The sequence below is a fragment of the Melospiza melodia genome, chromosome 30 (assembly GCF_035770615.1).
Source record: "Melospiza melodia melodia isolate bMelMel2 chromosome 30, bMelMel2.pri, whole genome shotgun sequence".
Taxonomy (NCBI): domain Eukaryota; kingdom Metazoa; phylum Chordata; class Aves; order Passeriformes; family Passerellidae; genus Melospiza; species Melospiza melodia.
Genome location: NC_086223.1, coordinates 3115245 through 3138048, shown reverse-complemented (window position 1 = coordinate 3138048; position 22804 = coordinate 3115245). Strand labels below are relative to the sequence as shown.

Genomic DNA, 22804 nt, shown 5'->3' with positions numbered 1-22804 from the left:
AGCCCTGCAGAGCCTGGCACAGACAGGAAGCCCCCAGAGCAAGGTGCCCACAGCAGGGCAGCACAGCCCACCAGGTCCAGCTCTACGGGCTCCTGCCACAGAACAAATATTCACATTTCACAGTCTGCAGCATGCCACCTGCACGGAGAATTCCTCAGCGCTGACATCAGCTGGCAGGAGCAGGTGAGGCAGGGCCAGGCTGTCCCCAAGGGCAGGCAAGGACAGACAGGGGCAGCCTGTGGGGTGCAGGTGCCACCTGCTCTGCTGCACCCCCACACTGACCCGAGGCCACTCCAGCACTGCCCCCAGCCTCTGACAATGACCAGGGAAAGGTGGCCCTGCTTCCCCAGGGCTCACAGGGTCAGCAACTGCACCTGGCCACAGTTTCTGACAAGTTATCACAATTTCTGACTTTGTCATCACCTAAAGCTGAGTCATCCCTCTCCCAGCCACAGTGCTACACAGCTCACCCCCTCACCTCTGCACAAACCCAGGGGCTTCCAGCAGGCTGCACATGCTAATTTAAAGTAAATGTTGTCCTGAGAAGGGCAGCAAGGGTTCCCTTCTCCTCTTTTTTTGTGCTGTTTCCCACCCTGGAACCACTGCATTTCCCTGGGGCACACAGGAAATATGACTGAAGGGCAAAAATCTGTTACAGCGCTCTGTCTCTGATGGAAAAATAAAGACAGATGAAAACAGCCAGGCTGCTCTATAAATACATCTCATTTTAATCACCTGAAATGAGTTCCCTGGCTTCCCCCAGCCTGCTTGGCAGCAAGTGCATTTCCTTCTGCCACTGAGGGCTTCCACAGGCAGTCCCCTGCTCCTGCCCCATCCCCTGGCACTGCAGCAGGGCTGCAGGACCCAGGCACGTGTGGCTGGCAGGGACACGGGGGGACCCTTGGAGGCCACCACAGGCACAGGGAGCAGCAGCAAGTCCAGTTCCACTTGTGGGTGGTCCCTCCCAGAGCTGCCTGGAGCAGCTCCAGCCTCTGGAACACATCAACAGGGAGAACAGACAGACAGAGGAGCTCAGGATATTCCCAAGTCTTTGGAAGGGTTCTCAGCCTCATCTCACCCCGAGATGCAGCTACTTGCAGTCACAGCTTGAGGCCAGGCCCAGAGAGGAAGGCTTGGCAGGGAGAGCCCAGACTGCAGCAGGGAAGGGGAGGAGGAGGCTGCTCTCAGAAGAACTTGACTCCTCGGCCATCATCCAGAGTGATAATCTCAGCCTTGTGCTCCTGCTGCAGGGCCTGCAGGGCACGGAGCAGCGTGGCCTCATCCAGGCCATGGAACTCTAGGGAAGGACAAAGATCCCCATCAACAGGAAGGAAAAACAACAATAATATAAATAAAATAACAATAACAAAAAATATATTATATATAATATATTATCATATAGTATTATATATTATATATGTAATATTATATACATAATAAATTATATATTATGTAATATTATATAATATAAATTAGAAATAATATAACATAACATAATATAACATAACATAACATAATATAACATAACATAATATAACATAACATAACATAATATAACATAACATAATATAACATAACACAATATAACATAACACAATATAACATAACACAATATAATATAACACAATATAATATAACATAACATAATATAACATAACATAATATAACATAACATAATATACTACAATATAATATAATATACTACAATATAATATGATATGATATGATATGATATGATATGATATGATATAATATAATATAATATAATATAATATAATATAATATAATATAATATAATATAATATAATATAATATAATATAATATAATATAATATAATATAATATAACAAAAATAACATCAGGAAACAAACAGGTTTGTGAGGGAACTTAGGGCAGCAATGCTGAGGGCTTTTAGAGCACCATAAATCCAGAGGGATGGACACACTGACAGGTTCATCATCTCTGCTTGGGGAACAGAGCCTGGATGGATGAGCCACAGCAACCTGCAAGGCAGAGCCTTGCTTGAAAGCAAAACACCCCTCACCACACCAGATAAAAATCCTAGGCAGTGAGGAAGGGAAAATGCAATTACAGAAGGGATGTTCCTGCAAAGTGATAAAAGCCCTTGGAGCAGCATGTGCCAATAGTGGGGAAAGGTGAGTTTGCACCTGAGATTTCAGAATATTTAATCTACAAAGCTGCAATCTGTCAATCAGCTGTTTACATGCTCCAGAACACCGAGCCCCGGCTTTACCTTCATTCTCTGTGTCATCTCCACTGACCAGCTCGTACAGCGTGAACACAGAGTTGGTCAGGCCATTCTTGGACACCTGGAAACACAAAAGAAAGGCAAAACAGCAAATTTCATCCACGTGGCTGAACATCCTTGTCCAAACCTCTCACACATCCTGGGTTGTGCAAAGCTGAGTGTACAAGCAGTGCTATTTCCTAAATAGCAGCCAGGGTCCCCCATGCTCATGGACACAGCCTGGTCTGGGTGTGCTCTCACCCACTGATAGATGAGCTTTCCCCATTCTTCTGGTCTCTTCCACATGATCAGGAAGCTGGTTTTGTTCTTATCCAACCATTCCAGGTTCCCTAGAAGCAACAGGGAACAGGGATTGAGGCGGAGAAGTCAGAAATAAGGATTGTGAAAAATGTGTACTTTATGATTGGCTTTTCGCAAATATTAAAATTAATATTATTATATGTGTTGTGTTAGAAAGTGATGCTGTATTGATTTTCTTAAGTAGTGTGTTAAATATAGGTTATAAAAATGTTAAAATGTTTTAGGTTATATAAAAATGTTAAAATAGAAACTATGCTATGTAAGATACTTTTTTAAAGAAAGGACTTGCAGGGAGATAGCAGCCACAGGACACCTGAAACTTTCAGAGAAAGAGAATTTATTGCTCTCTTATGAGGAGAAATTAACTTCTTCCTGCCTTGAAGGCACCTAAGGATTCAGAGGAAGCAGCTGACACTGACCAGACAGAATCCTGTGTTTGAATGGAATTTATGCATCATGGATGAGGTGCATGAATATGCAACAGGCTGTTGCTTTTAAGGGTTAATCCTCCGTTAACTGTGTCCTTTTTTTGGGCTTATTTTACCCAGAAAAAGGTACCTGAACTGCCTGTAACTCTTTGCTTTCATTGTCCCATATTGTCCTAATCCAAACTGTCCAAATTATTATTACCCTAACTGCGTTACTATTTTTACAACCATTTTATTACTATTAAAAAAATTAAAAACAAGCGATTGGCGTTTTTCACACGATCAAACACGCACATTTCGGGACATGTTGCCACACACTGCACCCGGAGGCAAACTCGCAGACCATCCCTGCCCTACGCACACTAAATACACCGAATATTGTTGAACATTGCTGTGTTTATAGAGCAATATTCAATTTATAGAGCAATACTCCCTTCCCTGCACAGCCCAAACCCCCGGGACGGAGCTGCCCGGTGCCTGCGGGGTGCGGGCACACGGGACGGACGGACGGACGGACGGACGGACGGACGGACGGACAGACGGACAGACGGACAGACGGACAGACGGACACGCACCGTTCTTGCGCAGCTCCTCCAGCACCACCTGGATGGATTCCAGCGGCAGCTTGCCTGGTTGCGGGTTAAGGAGGCGCCGGCGGAGGCGGGGAGCGGGGGCTGGGGGAGGCACCGGGAGCACCGGGAGCACAAAGGATACGCTGGAGCCGGTGGTTGGCGAAGAGCGGGATGTCCTGCGCCTCCCGCACCGTCATGGCGGGCAGCCGGTGCTCCTGGCTGTAGGCCAGCGCCAGCGCGCACCACGCCGCCAGCTGCTTCTGCCGCGTCTCGCCGTTCGGCTGCAGCCTGCGGGGCCCGGTCAGCGCGGGGGGCGGGTGAGCACCGGCACTGCCCGTTCCCGGTTCCCGCGTTCCTCGCCCTGCCCCGCCTCCCCCATACACCCAGCCCGACCCCGGCCGTGCTCACGTGAAGAAGGGCGGGAAGCTGTACTGCCACGGCCACACGAAGCTCATCGCCGCCGCTGCCACCGGAACCGCCGCCGCCGCTTTCCGCCCCGTGCCGCCCCGCTTCCGGCACGGCACAGCGAGCCACGCCCACCGCGCGGAGCCACGCCCACTCCGCTAGACCACGCCCCCACCAAACCTCTCACTCCTCATGAGACCACGCCCTCATGTGAGACCACGCCCTTCCCATGAGACCACGCCCTCATGTGAGACCACGCCCTTCCCATGAGACCACGCCCTCTCCACAAAACCACGCCCTCCCCGGCAGGCCACGCCCTCTCGACATGGCCACGCCCCCGCATAGCCCCGCCCCTCCCGTCCCGGTTTCGGTGCCGGTTCGGCCCCGGTGTCCCGGCGGAGCGTTCCCCACGCAAGGAGCTGCCGGCGGGAGCGGACCCGGGCCGGAGGGATGGAGCGGACGAAGAACCAGCGCCAGGGTGGGGGGAGAAGCGTTTAATACCGGGCCGCGGGGAGGGGAAGGCGCGGGAGGAACCGGCCGCCGCCGCAGCGCGGGGTGGTGGCACCGAGAGCCCACCGGGCGGGCCGGGGGTCCGGGAGGGCAGCTCTAAGCCTGAGCCTTGCCGTCCTTGCTGCGCCAGATGACCAGGGTGACAAGGAAGGGGATGAGGCAGATGGGCGCGATGATCATGGCCAGCAGCACATCCTCGGGCGGGTCGAAGTACACCGGGTGCTCCAGGGTGCAGTTGTGGAAGTAGATGTGGTGGCTCTGGAAGATGTACTGCTCGGCCAGGGCGTTGGGGTAGCTGTAGTTGAGGCGCTCTGCCCACCCCTCCAGGCAGTCCTGCAGCTCGCTGTAGGGCCTGGAGCAGAGACACCGGGACACCGGCAGGGGATGGGACACCGGGGACACACACCGGGCACCGGCAGTACTCCGCCGAGTGCCCAGCCCCTGCCCTTGCTCTAAAGGGGAAGGTGCTGTGTTGGGAAGGATGCAAGTTTGACAAGGAAAGTCTCACAGATGCTTAGCAGAAAGATTTTTAAATGTAGAGTCTGATGAAGGAATAGAAGTTAAAGCAAGTTTTGGTACAGAAGAAAAGAATTGCTGAGCCAGTCTTACCAAGGAGACAAAGGGTGTGTTGGTTAGAAGGGGTTTTTAGGACTTAGAGCAAGATGTTTTTACCAAGCAGAAAGATAGCACAGGCAAACAAGCCTGCTGATGTTGCAAGTAGAAAAAAGGTCTCAGAATTTTCTACTGCAAGAAAACTGAAAAACAACTTCCAGCTTAAACTGTAATGTACTGACTTTGAGTGATTGGAGAACAGTAACATGAATATGGTAATTACAGTAGTTATGATAGGCTATAGGTAAAAGTTAAGGTATAGATTGATTCTACTGTATGAAGATGCTCAGCAAAGAAAAGTATATAATGTATTGTGACCAAAAGAAAAGTATATAAGGCATTGTAACTAAAAGAAAAGTATACAATGCAATGTAACCTAAACTAAGGGTGTCCAGGCCTGCCTGCAGCTGGAGCTGACAGCTGTAGGTACAGCTCTGTCACCCATGACCCTGGACTGCTGAACCTCTTGGATGTAATAAACTGCATTTTGGAGACTGCCTGGAGTCCTGCATCCCTCATTCAAGCTCTCACAGTCCTGCTGGCCCGTACCTGCTGATGATTTTCCACTCGCACAACTGCGATGGCAGCACTTTCTTCATCAGGTGGACGAAGTAATCCCAGCAGTGCTGTGTGATGACGGTGTAATTCTGCTCTGTGGGGAAAGGGGCTGAGCAGGGCAGGGTGCCTCTGCCCACAGGGCATCACCTGCTGCCAGGTGACACCTGGAGCCCTGCCCAGGCTGGTGGCAGAGCCAGCAGCAGCACAGTGAGGGATGGACCTGCAGCAGCCCAGGGCAATGCCAGGGGCACAGAGGGAGGGCAGGCTGCTGCTGGCTGTGGGCAGTGGCAGGGAGAGCTTTGTGCCACAGGTTTTATTTTTGGGATGGTTAGGGGAAAGAAGGGATCATCTCTGGCCAGGGCACCATCTGTCCTACAGTGCTGCCTGGCCCTTGCTGAACCCCAACACTCACCCATGGACTGGGCTGTCCCGTTGGACGTGGCCGTGGGTGCGTTTGTCCCAGTGTCCTGGCTGGAGCTCGCTGTCACGTTTTCCATGTGACAAAGGCCAGGCCCGAGGAGCACTGCAGAGGGAGGGACACAGGGTGAGAGGGGACACAGGCTCTGGAGGGGGTGATAAGGGCACTGACAGGGCTCCATGTGCAGGAGCTGCCCTGGCAGAGGCTGGGTCTAGATGAAATTGCTGATTTTGGATTTGGGAGATAACTCATCTTGGCACTGGAGCCGGCAGGTGGGGCACAGGAAGGCACATGCTGGGGCTAGGGCATCCAGCCCCCCATGTGGGCAGGGGCTAGCCAGGCTGCAGGCAGCTCCCCAAAGGCTCAGAGGGGCTGTTTAGGAGCTACAAACCCTGAGCCATGGTCACAGCATGGGGACAAACTGGGACCCCCAGGCACGGGGAGCCAGCGTGGTGCTGCGTGTCAGCCGGACAGGGCTGGGGCAGGAAGAGGAAGCGCTGGCCCCAGCACAGAGCTGCTGGAGAGCCCCTCCGCCTGCCATCAGCTCCACACCCAGCACTGCCTGCCAAGGGCGTGGGGCACGTCTGGCCTGGCCCACGGGAGCCCCACGGCTCAGGGAAACTGCCCAATCCATCTTCCACCCTCGGCTGTGGGGCACTGATGGTGGTTCCGTGCTGACCCGCCAGTCTGTGCCCTCCTTGGGCTGCTTGTGGGGGGCTCTGGCACAGCTGGACACTGGGCACAGGGCACTGCTGGCCGGTGGGGAGCTCTGGCGCCGCTGGGCACTGGGCACAGGGCACTGCTGGGCTGGCACACTGGCTGTGCTAAGGGCAGCCCACCCTGAGCCCATTTCTGCCCCTGATGTCCCCATCCAGCCCCCCTGCCCGGGCATGTGCGGTGCTGCAGCTCCTCCCCTAGCCGTGCCAGAGCGCGGTGGGAGCTGCCCACAGCAGCTGGCGCTCACCTGCCGTGCCCCCCGGCCGTGCCAGCCCCAGCTAACTCAGCCTGGACGGGCCGGTCCCGTTTGGGGTGGGGCGATGGGGGCGGGCTGAGCCCAGACCCTGGCCCCGGGCCCCACGAGTGGGAGGGCGGCCACGTGCGGGGTGGTTCGGGGTGCGGAGCCCCGCGCACTTACCGGAGAGCAGCAGGAGCCCCCGGGAGAGGCGGCCGGAGCTGATGTGCGTGCGCGGTGCCATCCTGCCAAAGCCTGCCGGCTAACGAGCGGGACAAGGATTTCAATGGAAATAACAGGAAGCAACTCCTTTCCTCTGACAGGGGCAGTTTGACTACAGGAGACGTGTGAAAAATGAGATTGCTCAGTGCTGCTCTGAAGCGGCTCTCCCGGCGGGACCCGGCGCTGTCCCGTGCGGTGCCGGCCCCCGCGGGCATCGCTCCCGCACCCCGGTACCCACGGTACCCACGGTACCCACGGTACCCACGGTACCCACGGGGCCCGCGCCTCACCCACCGGCCCGCAGGATCCGCTCCCCGAACGGCACGTCCAGCGTTAGGAGGCCGCGATTTGTTTACTTGTGTATTTCTCTTTAATCCTGTCTGGGCTGGGTTGTGAAATCCCTCGTCTCCTGCGTGGAGGGCAGGCAGCCCAGCAGCGGGGGGAGTGGACGGGAAAGCACAATGTCCCCGGCGATGGGGGCGGCAGGGGGACCCACGGCCCCAAAACCGCAGCTTCTGCTTTAGCCGGGCACCTGCCCCATAGGGGCAGCCCCAGCTCCTGCCCATGGCCGCGGAGGGAAGGGTGATGGCACAATCCACCCCCAGGCACCAGGCCGAGGAGGTGGGGAGGGGGCAGACACTTGGCCGGCCCTGCCGGTCCTTGGCCGCAGCGCCTTCCTCCTGCTCCGTCCAGCCTGGCGCCTGCCTGGCTGTGCCAGAGCCCCCCTTCCTGGAGCAGTTCCTGCCCAGGGGCCCGTGTCCCCCGCACTGGGGGTGACTTCAGCCTGCGACATTCCCACACAGGACCTTTCACGCCTGGCGAGGGCAGAGCACAGCCCAAAGCCTCCCCTTTAACATCAGCCTGCAGGGCAGGGCAGGGCAGCTCGGACGGACCCTCCCTGCCGCGGATCGCAGCTCCCCAGCAAAGTCCTGGCAGAGCTGTCCGATGCTTCCCGGGCAGCAGCAGCCACCTTCTGCGGGCGAGTGGCCACATCTGGAAGTCATCCCCGGCACTCCGGTGCCTGCAGGGCTGGAGCCACCGGTCCCTGTTTGTGGTGGAGCCGGCGGAGCCTCCGGCCGGGTGGCAGGAGCCTCTGCCAGGGAGACACCCAATGATCTCAGCGCGGCCCCGGGGCTGGGACGGCCGCCGTCCGGAGGGGATGGGCAGGGACAGGACGGTGGCTGCCTGCCAAGGGCTCCCCACCCAGCCTGGCATCCCCGGCCTTCCCTGCCAGCCCCCACCCTGGGTGCGGGGTCAGTTGTGTGACTGGGGCTCTTCTCCCCCCAGTGCTCCCCCAGCCCCATTCCCAGCCTCCCCTCGCCACGGGACCCACTCCATGCCCAGGGAATCGCAAGCTCCCCATCCCTGCTCTGACCTGTCACCCTCAGTCCTGTCCTCCCGCCCATTAGCTGCCAGGGCTGGGAGGGAAGGAGGCTGTCGCTGGCCCCTCAAAAACCTGGGGGCAAGCAGGAGATGGGCAGCTTCTCCCTGGGATTTGAGCCCCTTTCTGGGCTCTGCTGAGTGTGAAGGCAGCTGCAAGGGGCACGAGCAGCCACACTGGGGCCACCTGCCCAGCTCGGGGAGCCTGGCCTCTGTGCAGCTGGTGAAGAATTCAGAAAAGAAAGAAGGTGTTGATGGCTCCAGGCCAGGGCAGGAGAGCAGCTGGGTGCCACTGGAGAGCTCACTGCGGGTGCTGTGGAGGGGACAGCATGGGGCCAGCCTGCAGGGCTGGGGACACATTCCTGTGATGCTCCGAGTGTGCATGTGGTGGCACTGGGGCCTCGCTCCGTGCAGCACCCGCGGGAGCAGAGACGGGAGCGGGCAGCAGAGCAGCCCCAGCCCGGGGAGCATCCTCATCCTCCCGACAGCGCCATCCCTGTACCCGGGCTGGGGCTGCCCTGGTCACCCATCCCGGAGCCCGGCTGTCCGCTCGCTCCCGAGCCAATGCCCGGCGGGGTCGGGGGACACCGGGCCCCGGCCGCACCGGGCTCGGCGGAGCTCCCAGATACGGGCGGGCCGGTCCTGCTGGAACCCCGCAGTCACCCTGCCGGAGCCCCGGGGCAGCCGGCACACGGGGCCCCCGCCGGGGCAGAGGCAGTTCCGTGCGCTCCCCAGCGCCGGGGCCCCCGGGGCAGGAAAGCGGCCGCCAGCAGCGGCTTCCTGCCCGGCGCCGCCACAGCCAGGGGTGGGGCCACAGGCACCCGGGACACCGGCACGGCTTGTCGGGGAGCGAGGCCATGCCGGGCACGGCTGTCCCGGGGCCCGGAGGGCGATGGAACCGGGCGGGAACGGCGCTGTCCCACCAACGCTTCCCACGGGACCGGGCCGGTCCCGCAATAGGGGCCGGGAGGACCCAGACACACCGGGAATGGGCGGGCACGGCACCGAGCCGCTGCTTAACCCGTTCCCCGCAGCCGAGAGGGGTGTCCTCCAGGCTGGAACAGGTCCGCTCTGCCAGGGCAGGGCATGCACCCCGACCCACCGGCACCGGCACCGGCACCGGCACCGGCACCGACACCGGCGGCGCGGGGCGGGGCCTGGGGATGTGAGGGGCGGGCCTGGGATGAGGGGGCGGGGCCTGTGGGTGAAGGGGCGGGTCCGGGGGGTGTGAGGGGCGGGGCGGGGCCGGGGGTGGCGATGTGAGGGGCGGGGCCCGGGGCGGGCCGAGCCGAGGCGGGGTCTGGTGCCTGAGGCGGGCCCGGGGCGGCATCCGGGGCTGGGTCCGGTGCCTGAGGCGGGCCCGGGGCGGGGTACGGGGCGGGGTACGGGGCGGGTCGGGGGCGGAGGCCGGGGCGGGCCGGCGCGCGCGCAGTGTGTCGGGGGCGCGCGGCCTCCCCCTGTCGCCATGGCCGAGCAGTGAGTGCGGGCGGGGCCGGGGGGTCCCGGGGGGTCGCGGGTGCCCGCGGTACCAGCCGGGCCCGGTGGGGCAGGGACTGGCGGGGCTCGGGCCCGCTCCCCCGGCCCGGCTTCGGCTCGCTCCGGTTCTTGTTGGCGGAGCTGGGACGCGCTGGGGCCCGGCCGGAGCGGCACGCAGGGCGGCTGGAGCGGAGCCGCGGCTCCCCGGCGGTGTGAACCGGGGGAGGGCGGGGACCCCCCGGGGGCTCGGGGGACAGCGCGGGCGGTCCTGATCAGCGCCGCCCCTCGCTGCTGTCCCGGGCCTGTCCGTGCGTTTCAGCTGGGGGTGTTCCGCAGCCAGGAGCGCTGCGCAGCGACGGCGTTATTTGCTTGGTTTAAGTCTGTGATGTATAGAGTGTTTTTCCCATCCACAGGGACGTTTTTCTAGTATCACTTGTTTCGGGGTTGAGCTCGCCATTATTTAATGTTTATTCTTTCTGTGCTGTTACAGAAAAATGGAAATTACCACTCCTCCGACATCCAAGTGTATCATGTACTGGAAAAGGAAAGTCAAGTCTGAGTACATGCGTCTGCGGCAGCTCAAGAGGTTCCAGGCAAACATGGGAGCAAAGGTACAGCCACAGCAAGGACTGGGCTGGGATGCCCCAAAAAGAATTTATTTCAGCTGACAGTGTCTGAGTGTTACTAGAGGGTGTCAGCATGGTGAATTGATAAGCTGTGTTTGACTTGGATCAATGGGAGGAGATGCCCCTTCTCCTCCTGCTGTCTTGAGCTGTGTGGGCAGCAGTGTCACACACACGAGGTCATTGAACAGGCATTGGTGTAACTGCAGCAGGAAAGCTCATTTCCCCTTGGTTTTTGCAGGATCTCCTTGCTGAACCCTTTCAGTGCTGTTGGAGTTCTCAATGGGTTTTCTTAAATTTTGAGACTCCTCTCTCTCCCTTCAGGCTCTCTTTGTGGCCAACTTTGCAAAGGTCCATGAGAAGACTCAGATCCTTAATGAAGACTGGAAGAAGCTTCGGGTGCAGCCAGTGCAGCTGATGAAGCCAGTCAGTGGGCACCCGTTCCTGAAACAGGTGTGCAGAGGAAAAGGGGCACCATCAGCAAGTGGGGACTGCAGCCAGGACTCTGCAGGGAGCTGTGGGGATATGGATGAGTTTTTGTCTGTGTTGCCCATGCCTCACACTTCTGCAATGCAGAAATGGATGAAAAGTACCCCCAAGGCTTTTTCCTGTGATGGAGTGCACAGAGTGCATGTGGGGCTTCTGTGTTTGTCCTGAATTCAGTTTTCCTCGGGCTGTGGCAGCCTCCCAGAGTGGTTCCTCACTGACCTTCCCTGTACTTGTATTCCAGTGCACTGTGGAGAGCATTTTCCCAGGATTTCCAAGCCAGACACTGTACATGAGGACCCTGAACACAGTGGCACTGGTGCCCATTATGTACTCCTGGTCCCCTCTTCAGCAGAATTTCATGGTATGTGTGAAGCATGGGGGTCTCAGTGAGATCAGCATCTGATTGTTACACAGTTGGGGAGTGGCTCTTCATCCCACTTGTTTCAGGCAACATCTGTGTGAGAGATGATGGAAAGTGTTGCTTTAGTTGCTTGTTTTGTAGAATCCCAACCAGCCTTGAGTCCACACTACCTCACCAGGCAGTCTCCTTTGCATGTGGCTTCTTTACAGAGTCACCATTCTTTCACAGAATTCAAAGAGTAAATATGTTTTTTTTTTTTTTTTGGGGGGGGGGGGTGTTTGTTTGTTTGTGTTTTTTCCTAATATTTTTATTTCCCTTTGTATTAAGAGTTTTATTTCTTAGTCAGATCTTTTTGTTTGTGACTGGGTTGCAGTGGGATAGCACTGATGTGTCAGTGATGAGCCATCTGAAGCTTTGCTGTGTGTTGTTGGCAGGTCTGAGGGACCAGAGCACAGCCCCACTGGGGTCAGCAAACTCTGCTTTTCTGAGCTGTGTCTGATCTCTCTTCAGGTGGAGGATGAAACAGTTCTGTGCAATATCCCTTACATGGGCGACGAGGTGAAGGAAGAAGATGAAACTTTCATTGAAGAACTTATTAATAACTATGATGGCAAAGTTCATGGAGAGGAAGGTAACCTGGGAGCAGCCAGCTCTGTCCACTCCAGGCCAGGTTGGATTGGGGCTTGGAGCAACCTGGCTTGTCCATGGCAAGGGTGGAACAAGATGAGCTTTAAAATCCCTTCCAACCCAAACCTTCCTATGGTTCTGTGGTTCAGTCTCTTGCAAATATCCAAGTAGTTCAGAAGTCAAAAGGTGGCAGCAGCAACCAGCTTTTCTGTGGGAGCTCTCAGAGCAGGATAACAGGATGGTGCCTGCTGTTCTCCTTTGCAAGGGCACATTCCTGCCTTTGGGTACCTCACTCCATTTTAATACCTGGAGTGCTCTGGAGCCAGTTCTGTTGTGTGCAGGGATTCACAGGCGTCCTCTGGGATGCTGAAAATGTGCTAGAGGGGGAGAAGCTCAGCAACCCTGTTCTGCTTGTTGCCTCAGGCAAGAGTTTAATCAATGAAAATCACTGCCTGCCCCATAATAAAACTGCCCAGTGGGGAGGAAGACAGGGAAAACTGGTGTGGCCTGTCCCCAGATTGCTGAAAATGATACACCACTACTGACTTTAGTGCTAAAATCCCACCTACCCCAAAAAAAAACTGAGAGGAGGGCTCTGGTGGGTATCAGAGCATGTAGGCTTGTGGTTTGCTATGGCAAGAAATGAGAAAGATGGTGGCACTGCCACTTGTGTGTGTTTCAGAAATGATCTCAGGGTCAGTCCTCATCAGTGATGCTGTGTTCCTGGAGCTGGTGAATGCTCTGAATCAGTACTCGGACGAGGAAGAGGAAGGACACAACGATTCTGAGGTGAAGCAGGAGGATGGAAAAGAGGAGCTGCCAGTGACAAGGAAAAGAAAGAGAATTGCAGTGGAAGGTGGGTTTGCCCCAGAGAAATGAAGATTATGTTGGTCACATTTCTGTCCTGAGCACTGGGCACTGCTCTCCTGCCATCCCTGGGTTGTCAATGTGCCAAGAGCAGTTCCAGCTTGACAAGTTCTGTAGCAGAAGGGAAATGATTTGCTCTCACTGTCTGCTGTGGACAGGGGAAGAAATCGCCATCGGAAAGTGTGGTGAGAAGTTATTTAATGAGTCATCTGGAAACCCACTTCCTGTGAGATTAGCAGGGCTGGGTGTTTTCTGAGAGGCTGTGGGATGTTTTCAAGTGCTGGTCTGGCAAACACCTGTCAAAGAGGTGTGGGTGGATCTCCTTCTGTGGGAGGCAGGGAGATGGACATTTTCAAATCCCTTCCAGACCTGCTTTCCATGTATTAGTGTTCCTCTCCCCTCTCCTGTGCCACCTGGAGCTCTTGTTGCCTAGAGGAAGCTCTGGTTTGTGGGATTTTCATGTGTCCTCAATGACCTTTTGAATGCTGATGGGTAATTTTGTCTTTGTCCTTGATCTGTAGTGATATGGGCAGCACAAACACCAACACTTCTGTGGGTATAGAAAAGCATTGTCTGCAAGTTCTGCCCTGGCAGAAATAAATAGTAATAGCACTTTAGAGAAGTTGGTGCTCCCAGCAGTACATTGTGCTGCACTGCAAGTGGCCTAGCACTGCTTTGAGAATACCTCAGCCTGGTGCAGATCACAAAGTTTATCTGCTGTGCATGGGATTACATTTTTGTCTTAAAACAATCCTGAGCATCTCTGGAATTGCTCTGTGCAGGGAGGAAAGACCCATCCACATCAGCTTGTCTGAAGAATTGTCTCCTCTTCTTTGCAGGTAACAAGAAGTGTTCAAAGAAGAGGTTCCCCAATGACATGATATTCACTGCTATTTCTTCCATGTTTCCTGAGTATGGCTTCCCAGAGGATATGAAAGAAAGGTAGAAAATCCCTACACTGTTGTCTGTTCCTTTTCTTAGCAAGAGTTGCAATCTATATTTCAGAGACCCAGCACTGTGGGCTGGCTGTGCCACAAAGCTCAGTGCCTGCAGGCTCTGTGAGCAGAGTGTGTTTTGAGTGTTACAAAACTTGAGGTACCTTCTCAGGATCTTCTGCTGGTCAGAGTGACCCCCAGATGTGTTAGAAAGTCTCTTTTCCCAGCCTGGCAATCAAAGAAGGAGTCAGAACTCTTCTATTCTCTTTTTCAAGGTTGTTTATTGTTTCTTATTTATAAAATTCTTTCTCTTAACTTGCTGAGGTCCATTCAGAGGTCAGACAGAGGCACACTGGTGTTATCTTTTTATATTAAAAAGTATGTACATTATTTACCATAACTTCCCAATACCTATCACCATGTTAGACAGTGAGCTTCTACTCTAAACCAATCCAAAAGTGCCAACATCACAGCAGAAGATAGAGGCCAAGAAGGAGAAAGGCTGGACGTGCCCAGATTCCTCCATCTTGCCTCCTGAACCCCCATTCTAAAAACCCCAAAAAATCTATTTTTTCACCCTGTGACAAACTAATTATTATTCTCCTTAGACTTTCATGGCTTGCAGATCCTCATATAAGATTGGTAATTTTTTCCATGGGTCATAATCAAAGTCACAAGTGTTTTGAGCTCTGTGCCAAGGTCTCTGAGCCCCCTGGCAGGGGTTTGGGCAATCCAGGACAGCCAGAGGGATGTCCTGAATTCTGACAGTACCTGGGCCAGAGCCTGATGATGCTATAAAGCTGTCCCAAACAGGCAAAGCACATCCCTGGGTGTTTGTGTGTTGGGGAAGATGAAACAGGAAAGCCTTATAAATATGATTGCCTGGCAAAAGATTTTGAGAATATAGAAACTATCAGTGAGATTGAAATGAAAGCAAGCTTTGAGATCCCTCAGTTACTGAACAACTGGAAAACAATGGAATGGTCTGCTGAAGGTCCAAGGGTCAGAGCAGACCCTACAGCTTGGCAGAGGGGGCCCAAAGAGGAGTTTTTAGGGTTTAAAATGTAACACCGTATGGTGATGTAATGATTCTTATAGGCTGTATGTAAATGCTATAGGATTTGTATATTGGACTAGATTGGTTAGTAAGAATTAGAATATTCAACACAGAAGAAGATTTATTGTATTGTAACAGGAACCTCGCTCTCTTACCCTTTTACTCTCTTACCCTCTCATCCTCTCTCCCCCTCTCTTCTCTCAGCCTGCTCTGAGCTGTGCCTGGCAGCTCCCAGCAGGGCCCTGCACTTGACCCTTTGCAATAAACCCCAAATTCCTGACCTGGCTGCAGAGATCTCTCCTCTCCGTCCATCCTGACCGTCCTACCCCCGTCACTCCTACATTTTGTTTGTCCCCAGGTACCGGGAGCTCACCGAGGTGTCCGACCCCAACGTGCTGCCCCCACAGTGCACCCCCAACATCGACGGGCCGTGCGCCAAGTCGGTGCAGCGGGAGCAGTCCCTGCACTCCTTCCACACCCTCTTCTGCCGCCGCTGCTTCAAGTACGACTGCTTTCTGCATCGTAAGTGCCGCCTCAGCCGGACGCTTCCCTAGAGCCCTTTCTCCTCAGTTTTCCTCTGCACGCCTTGCTTAGTCCGTGCTGGAGTCTCTGGAGGGTGGTGCCTCGTGAGTTTGCAGTGGGGCCTTGGGAGCTGACAGAAGCCTTTGGCACGGACGGCTGCGCTCTGGGCTCCCGCGGACGGCAGACCGACGCGCGCGGCCGTCCCCTCTCCGCGCTCCGCACGCCGCCTCCGAGCTCCCGGCAGTTTGTGCGCTAGTCCTGCCACCACCAGACTTTGCTCTTGCTTTGCAGAAGCTCCTCAGTGAAAGGCATGAAATGTTTCACTGCCAAAGTCTGGACGTGCCCCCCTGTGTTTTGTTGCCTCCCTGGAACTTACAGCTTCGTCTTAGTCATGTTCCTGCGGTTGGTCCTGCCAAAGCCTTTTGGATGCTGTTTGGCTGCTGGAGCTGCTGTTCTCCAGGTCTTAAGGGCTTCTTTGGGAAGTCACAGGACTTTCTCCAGTGAATTATTTATTAAAAGATATAATATTAATATGACGTGGTCTTTTTGTTTCAGTGTGAAAGCTGATCCTTCTCCTTTGGCCTCTCCTTCCCAAGCTGCCTGGTCCCCACTGTGGGTTGGAGCAGGGTTACCCTGTGGGTCTGGTCACCTCAGGCCCCACCTCAGCCACACAGACTCCTGCTTCCTGTCCCTTGCAGAGTGGGGGGAGACTCTTGGAGAATGCTAATAGTAAAGATAACTGTTACTTTTTCAGCTTTTCATGCTACTCCTAATGTGTACAAACGAAAGAATAGAGAGACCAAGATTGAGCCAGACCCTTGCGGCGCAGACTGTTTCCTGTGGCTGGTATGTTTCTCTGTCACCTTAGAAACCATGAGAGAAGTGCCCTGGCCAGCTGTGCTCTGCAGAGCTCTGTGGATCTTTTGCACAACTTGGATGATTTTTTCAGAATTAGTTCAGGTCCTGGTTGGGCTCAGAGGAGCGTGACTGCAAATGCAGACCTTACCAGATGCATATTATAGCAGATCTCCAATAAAGATTAATTGCAGAGCTGGCAGATGGGAAATTGTATGACAGATGATTTCTCTGGACTCAATGCAGTGTCAGAGAAATTAAGCCCGTGCTAAAAGGACCAGAGCAAGAAGTCAGGAGGATCCAGAGGAGTGGGCTGGGAGTTCAGGGCCAGGGAGCAATGCCAAAGAGAACAGAGTGGGAACATGCAACACAAGCAGCTGGTTTGGCACTTGCTGAAGGGACCACACGTGGCCAGCCTCTTCTACCTGCTCTTGGTGGTGGCAGGACAGGGCTTGTCCCAGGGCCTGTGGAGAAGCCTTCCTGCATTCCCTGGTCATCTGCCACCTGTCTTGTCTTCTGCTCTGCTTGCAGGAAGGAGCCAAGGAGTTCGCTGCCCTGCACAACCCCCGCTCCAAGTGCTCCGGGCGTCGCCGGCGGCGGCACCACGCGGTGGGCGCGTCCTGCTCCAGCACCGCCCCGGCTGTCACCGAGACCAGGGAGGGCGACAGCGACCGCGACACGGGCAACGAGTGGGCCTCCAGCTCCTCGGGTATGGTCCTGAGACACCCCTCTCCTCTCGGTGAGGGCAGGCAGCTCCTCCCAGCTGCAGTTCTCCCAGGCTCCCCTCTGCTTCCTGCACAGCTGGAGAATTTGGACTTAGCAGTCAGTGTTCCCAGCAAACATGAGAGACAGCAGCCCTGCCCCTGCTGCTGTGGGATTCACTGCCCTTTCCCAGGAAGGAGGAATGTTGCCAGGAAAAGCAAGAGCTTTGCTGGGACAGGCAAAGCCCAGAGCAAGCCCGTGGCTCCTGAGCACTGTGCCTGGCCTTAGGCAGGAGTGTGAGGCTGGGAGTGCAGTGCAGGGTTGCAGGGCACTAGGGGGTGACCACTGCCCCCCAAACCACGATGGCCAGGCTGTGTTTGGCTTACCATGTGCCCTTCCTGCCAGAGGCCAACTCCCGCTGCCAAACCCCCACAAAGCAGAAGCTGAGCCCAGCCTCCTCCCAGCTGTTTGCGGTGGAGACGCCGCAGGAGCCCGTGGAGTGGACAGGAGCTGAGGAGTCACTCTTCCGTGTCTTCCATGGCACCTACTTCAACAACTTCTGCTCGATTGCCAGGCTGCTGGGGACAAAGACCTGCAAGCAGGTGGGTGCCCAGAGCAGGCAAGAGAGGGGCCAGAGCCACTGCCTGTTGGTTTTATTTCTCTGCCACAAAGCTCCCCACAGGAAGGTGCCAGATCAACGCTTTTGGAGCTCAGGGTGTTACTGTGCAGCAGTGCTGCTGTTGGCAGAGTGAACCCTGTGTGCTGGCTTTGTGGGTTCCCTCCCAGGTGTGCAGGCAGGAGGAGGCAGTGTGCCATAGGCAGGAAAATGGGGCAGAGCTGCTGCTCTCTGAGCCCAGGCCTGGGAGCCTTGCTGTGCTTACTCACACTCTCCTTATGCTTTTGATAAAACAACTTGAGTGCACTGAACTTTTTGCTTATGTTCTTGGGTAGGTCTTTCAGTTTGCAGTGAAGGAATCGCTTATAACGAAACTGCCAACAAACGAGTTAATGAATCCATCCCAGAAGAAGAAAAGGAAGCACAGGCAAGTGTTGGACAAGCTTGTTTTGTTCTTAAAATGCAACCAGATCCTCTGCTTTTTGTGCCAACGCATTCCCGGTAATCCCCATCTGGCTCCCATCTGTGAGCACGTCCTGCTGTCACATGGGGCTGCTGCTGCTGGGTGCTGGCCTGGCCCAGCTCTGCCTGGGGGCTCAGGGGCCCTGCAGCTCCTGGCTCAGCCTGAGGGGAGGGTAGGGCAGCACAGGCTGCTGGTGCTGGTGCCACTTCCCTAAGAGCAGCCTCAGCTCCCTTGTAACCCACTTTGTGTGTTGATCTCAGTGTGTCCAATATTATTCTGGCTCTGGTGTTTGGCTTAAAGAGCTGCTGCAGCTGCATCACTCTCATCCCTCTCCACTTTATGGTGGCTGCTGATCATTAATGCATGAATCTGCCAAGCCCATCTCTGCTGTGCTGGCTGCTGGTGCTGAGCAGCTCTGGCTGCCTCTCCCTGAGGGCTTACACATCCTCTCAACCTTCTGTGCTCCTTTTGCAGGCTGTGGGCTGCACACTGCAGGAAGATCCAGCTGAAGAAAGGTAGAGTTGGCTGTGGCTGTGTCATGGGAGGTTTGCAAGGGTTGAGTTCTCCAGTGGGGTGGCCGTGCCCTGTTCACCACCCCAGCAGGTCCAGCAGCATGGAGGGAGTGACTACCCCTGGGGTGCCAGGGGCATCATGGCCATCCCAGTGCCCACTGAGGCTGCGTGTGCAGCAGGATTTGCTGCAGCCTGAGGGCAGTGTGCAGCCATGCTGTGGTCACTGGGCACAGCCATGTGTGTGTCTGTGGGAGCTGGGTGCTGCCAGGCTCCCTGCCCTGCAGGCAGATGGGCAGCTTGCACCTTCTTGGCTCCAGTGCCCTGCACTTGCTGCTTTGAACAGGTTCCTGCAACATTCAGCTTCCAATCTTGGCATTTCTCTTCTTGTTCTAGATAATTCACCAACCCAGGTGTACAACTACCAGCCCTGTGACCACCCTGAGCATCCCTGTGACAGCTCCTGCCCTTGCATCATGACTCAGAATTTCTGTGAGAAGTTCTGCCAGTGCAACCCTGACTGTAAGAAGAGGTCAAGGACTATTGGGCAGGAAAGCAGCCAGCTCTCCTGGCACAGAGCACAGGGAGGGTGCAGAGCTGGGGCTTGCTGGGTGCCTGCTTTATTCCTGCACTTGCTGCTCTGTCCATCCACAGCAGTTCTGTTAGCTAAGGCCCAAAAGGAGATGGTTCTGTGCTGTTCATATCTGCACTTTGCAGCTGTTGGCAGCTGAGACTCTCCTGTTAGTGCTCATCCCTGTGTCAGTGTCCTGTGGGTGCTCTGCTGGTCCCCTGTGATCAGGATGTGCCTCCAGCAGTTAGGCTGGGCGTTGGGTCACTGCTCTGCCATGTTTGTTTATCCTATCTGGGCTTCCATTCCCAGCTCTGCAGTGGAGAAAACAGCCAGACTTTCTTCTGTCCCTGCTCAAGATCTGCTTGGGGAGGAGCAGCTGGGGACAGACCCTCTGTTCTGTGGCAAAGCTCACAGTGCAACCCCGCTGTGTGTGTTGCTGCAGGTCAGAACCGCTTCCCAGGCTGCCGCTGCAAGACCCAGTGCAACACCAAGCAGTGCCCCTGCTACCTGGCTGTGAGGGAGTGTGACCCTGACCTCTGCCTCACCTGTGGGGCCTCAGAGCACTGGGACTGCAAGGTGGTCTCCTGCAAGAACTGCAGCATCCAGCGAGGCCTCAAAAAGGTATTGACAGCAGTGGGCTGCCTCAGGGCAGAGCTGACACACAGCTGCTGCTGCTGCTGTGTGTGGAGGGGGAGCAGCTTCCCTGAAGATGCCAGAGTCTGGAAAAGAAGCTGCTCTGCCCTGGGTCTCTGCTGCTCTTACTCTGGAGTAGGGACTGTAGGTGTGAAAATCAGGAGGGATGGTGGATGTCAAAATCGGGAGATGGGAGTTACATGAGGAATGGTGAGAGCAAGAGAATGTACAAAGTGGCTCTAGAGGAAGATTTAGTCTTGAATTCTGCTGGTCAGAGCAAGGAATTGAGCATTTTAAAAGAAGGGAAATTCAGAGAAAGTTGCAAATTAGTGTGTGTCAGGTCCTGTGCAGCTCCATGTAATGGTGTAAGTCTGTAGGGAGCTGTGTCACAACAAGGGCATGCTGGATGGACACTGGCTCCCTGCTGCCCCCATGACCTGTATGCTGTGAGGTGCTGTACCTGCCAACTCTCCCCATTTCCTTTCATTTGGTTCCAGCATTTGTTGCTGGCCCCATCAGACGTGGCTGGCTGGGGGACATTCATCAAGGAGGCAGTGCAGAAGAACGAGTTCATCTCCGAGTACTGCGGGGAGGTCAGTGCTGTGCTGGGGCTGCTGGCCAGGCACACGGGGGCTGTGTGTGGTGGGAGAGCTTCCTCTGGCTGTGGGGTCAGCTGCCTTCTCTGGTTCTGCTGTGCCCATGGGCTCTGAGCAGGTCTGGAGATGGAGCCCTGTGCTGTCTGGGGACACCTCTCAGTACCTCTGGCCTCCGCTGTGGAGGAGTGTGTGTGTGTGTGCTGCTGCCTGAGAGCTCTGCTCTGGCCCTGCCCCATCCCTGGGAGCCCTGGTGGGAGGGAGAGCAGGAGGGTGTTTCCAGGGGCAGCCCTGGAACCTGGCTCAGCCCTCAGCTGCCGTGTCTCTCAAGGTGATCTCCCTCTACAGCTCATTTCACAGGATGAGGCTGACAGGCGAGGAAAGGTCTACGACAAGTACATGTCCAGCTTCCTCTTCAACCTCAACAATGGTAACTTCCTGAGGTTTCCAGGGGTGGAGAGGCCAGGTGGGCATGCTCAGCCCACCTCTTGCCTGGGTGACAGGCCTGGCCTTACACCACGGTTTCCTTCTCTTTTTTCTTTTTATAGATTTTGTTGTTGACGCTACTCGCAAAGGAAATAAAATCCGCTTTGCCAACCACTCGGTGAACCCCAACTGCTATGCGAAAGGTGAGGTCCCTCTGCCCAGCCAGGCCAGGCAGGACATGGTGTGTGAGAGCTCCAGCCCAAGCTGGGGCTGCACATCTCTGATGTTGCATTCCTGATGTTGCATCTCTGATGTTGCATCTCTGGTTGCAGTTGTGATGGTGAACGGAGACCACCGCATTGGCATCTTCGCCAAGAGAGCCATCCAGGCAGGAGAGGAGCTTTTCTTTGACTACAGGTACCTTGGCCAGCACCAAACTTGGCCTGCAGGGTTGATCCCAAACTCTGTGCAGGTTTCTGGGGGCAGCATTGCTGCAGCCATGCCTTCCTGTCCCGTAGGTACAGCCAGGCAGATGCCCTGAAGTATGTTGGCATAGAGAGGGAGACGGACATCATCTAAGCTCCGGGGTGGTTCTGGCACACCTTGCTGCTGCACCTTGTAAGCAATGCCATGTTTGCTTCACGCTGACATGACTGCTGCTGTTCCTGCTGCTGTGTGTGTCACAAGTGCTACTTTCCATCCAGACACCAGAGAGACTCGGGGCAGGAGTGTAAGCAGCCCCTGGGCCATGGCTGTCCCAGGGTGAGATCCCCTCTGCCCCAGCTGGCTGGGAAATGGGGACTGCCCAGCTGTGGCTGGAGTGGCACCAAGGGATGCCTGGGGATGGGAGAGCAGCACTATGCAATATGATACTTTGAGTAGGGGTGCCACTGAGCTGGGTAGAGGATAGTGTTGCAATCCCTGCCTGTTGTGACCCAAGGGGGGATTCTCAGAAACCTTCTTTAGGCTTTGTGACCCCCTGGCCCTGGGGATAAAGGGGAAATATTCTCTGGCAGGGTGAGGTTTGGCCTTGCACTCCATGCAAAAAGGAAAGAAAAAAGCACTTTAAACTAACCCTCAACTAGTGGCTGGGCCCTGTATTTTGGGGTGGAGGGACTGCAGGCATCCCAGGTGTCCTGCACCTGTCAGCACCTTTGCTGGGATGTTGCTCCAGGGCTGGGACAGGGCAGGCTGGATGGGGCTGGGGTGGCCTGAAGGTTGGGGCTGTCCCCTGAGAGCCACATACACCACCAGCCTCCTGCCTGGCCTGGTGCTGGGTGCTGGGCTGTGCTCCCAACGTCCAGGGCTGGGTTCCCAGGATGACACGGGGAGCCTGACTGAGCCCTGACCTGGCTCCAGGGCCCCAGCCCTGCTCCCAGCTGTTTATTCCAGGAACACACAGAGGTGCTGGGTTTGCCTGGGAGCCAAGCCCTCCCTGGCCCAGCCCTCACCATACTTTCCCAGTCCCCTGCTACGGCAGGCCAGGCTGTCTGTCTGTCCTTCCTGTTATCCCCTGGAGCATGGAGGTGTTTAGGTGTGTCTGGAGCAGTGCTTGTATCCCAGCACCTTCCTGAGCCTTGCTCCCTGCCACCTCCATCCAGCCAGCTCCTGCCAGCCCTGCTCTTGCCTAAGCGTCTTCTGCCACTTTGGCCATATCTGCACTATGCCAGGCTTGTGTCTGTGGTTTGTTGACGGTGAATAATGGTAATAATAATGCACTTTAAATAACATGGCTTGTAGCCTTTGTCATAATAAAGTGGTAGCAAAGACCCTCCCCTGCTCCTGGCCTCTGTTACCCTGGGCATCAGATTGTCCTCACACTGTCCCCAGCCTGCTGGGCTCTGCCCAGCTGT

General features: G+C 55.6%; 3 protein-coding genes across 4 annotated transcripts; 1 reads left to right on the top strand and 2 right to left on the bottom strand.

The window, feature by feature from the left end:
* Positions 1–705: 705 nt before the first annotated feature.
* VPS25 (vacuolar protein sorting 25 homolog) lies at positions 706–4079 on the bottom strand. The gene is made up of 6 exons (XM_063178883.1): positions 3978–4079; positions 3712–3857; positions 3573–3626; positions 2510–2598; positions 2255–2330; positions 706–1297 (listed from the first exon to the last, which is right to left on the bottom strand). The coding sequence occupies exons 1-6, from the start codon at positions 4022–4024 to the stop codon at positions 1185–1187; spliced, it is 525 nt and encodes a 174-aa protein (XP_063034953.1). The 5' UTR covers positions 4025–4079; the 3' UTR covers positions 706–1184.
* Positions 4080–4511: 432 nt separating this feature from the next.
* Positions 4512–7670, bottom strand: RAMP2 (receptor activity modifying protein 2). 2 transcript variants are annotated; one of them, XM_063178715.1, is made up of 5 exons: positions 7541–7670; positions 7208–7358; positions 6067–6177; positions 5646–5748; positions 4513–4836 (listed from the first exon to the last, which is right to left on the bottom strand). In XM_063178715.1, exons 2-5 carry the CDS (start codon positions 7266–7268, stop codon positions 4581–4583), a joined length of 531 nt encoding a protein of 176 aa, XP_063034785.1. In that variant the 5' UTR covers positions 7269–7358; positions 7541–7670; the 3' UTR covers positions 4513–4580. The 2 variants fall into 2 exon arrangements, with proteins under 2 accessions (XP_063034786.1, XP_063034785.1); XM_063178716.1 differs by lacking the exon at positions 7541–7670 and having other exon boundaries at positions 4512–4836.
* A 2379-nt stretch (positions 7671–10049) lies between these two features.
* On the top strand, positions 10050–22725 carry EZH1 (enhancer of zeste 1 polycomb repressive complex 2 subunit). The gene is made up of 20 exons (XM_063179075.1): positions 10050–10102; positions 10593–10713; positions 11050–11178; positions 11456–11575; positions 12086–12206; positions 12885–13058; positions 13909–14011; positions 15420–15583; positions 16338–16429; positions 16970–17147; positions 17546–17742; positions 18092–18183; positions 18694–18734; positions 19125–19250; positions 19742–19920; positions 20430–20525; positions 20874–20955; positions 21074–21154; positions 21284–21372; positions 21474–22725. The coding sequence occupies exons 1-20, from the start codon at positions 10092–10094 to the stop codon at positions 21528–21530; spliced, it is 2253 nt and encodes a 750-aa protein (XP_063035145.1). The 5' UTR covers positions 10050–10091; the 3' UTR covers positions 21531–22725.
* Positions 22726–22804: the final 79 nt, after the last annotated feature.

What these genes read in the sequence shown, in the direction of transcription:
- RAMP2 (XM_063178715.1), bottom strand. Translation starts at nt 7,268, where the DNA reads ATGGCACCGCGCACGCACATCAGCTCCGGCCGCCTCTCCCGGGGGCTC. An exon ending in GGGGCTCCTGCTGCTCTCCG is followed by an intron (nt 6,178 to 7,207) that starts GTAAGTGCGCGG and finishes CTCCCTCTGCAG; the next exon opens with TGCTCCTCGGGCCTGGCCTT. An exon ending in CGGGACAGCCCAGTCCATGG is followed by an intron (nt 5,749 to 6,066) that starts GTGAGTGTTGGG and finishes CTTTCCCCACAG; the next exon opens with AGCAGAATTACACCGTCATC.
- EZH1 (XM_063179075.1), top strand. An exon ending in CCAGAGGATATGAAAGAAAG is followed by an intron (nt 14,012 to 15,419) that starts GTAGAAAATCCC and finishes GTTTGTCCCCAG; the next exon opens with GTACCGGGAGCTCACCGAGG. An exon ending in TCTCCGAGTACTGCGGGGAG is followed by an intron (nt 20,526 to 20,873) that starts GTCAGTGCTGTG and finishes CTCCCTCTACAG; the next exon opens with CTCATTTCACAGGATGAGGC.
- VPS25 (XM_063178883.1), bottom strand. Translation starts at nt 4,024, where the DNA reads ATGAGCTTCGTGTGGCCGTGGCAGTACAGCTTCCCGCCCTTCTTCAC. An exon ending in CGCCAACCACCGGCTCCAGC is followed by an intron (nt 3,627 to 3,711) that starts GTATCCTTTGTG and finishes ACCCGCAACCAG; the next exon opens with GCAAGCTGCCGCTGGAATCC. An exon ending in AGATGACACAGAGAATGAAG is followed by an intron (nt 1,298 to 2,254) that starts GTAAAGCCGGGG and finishes GTCCTTCCCTAG; the next exon opens with AGTTCCATGGCCTGGATGAG.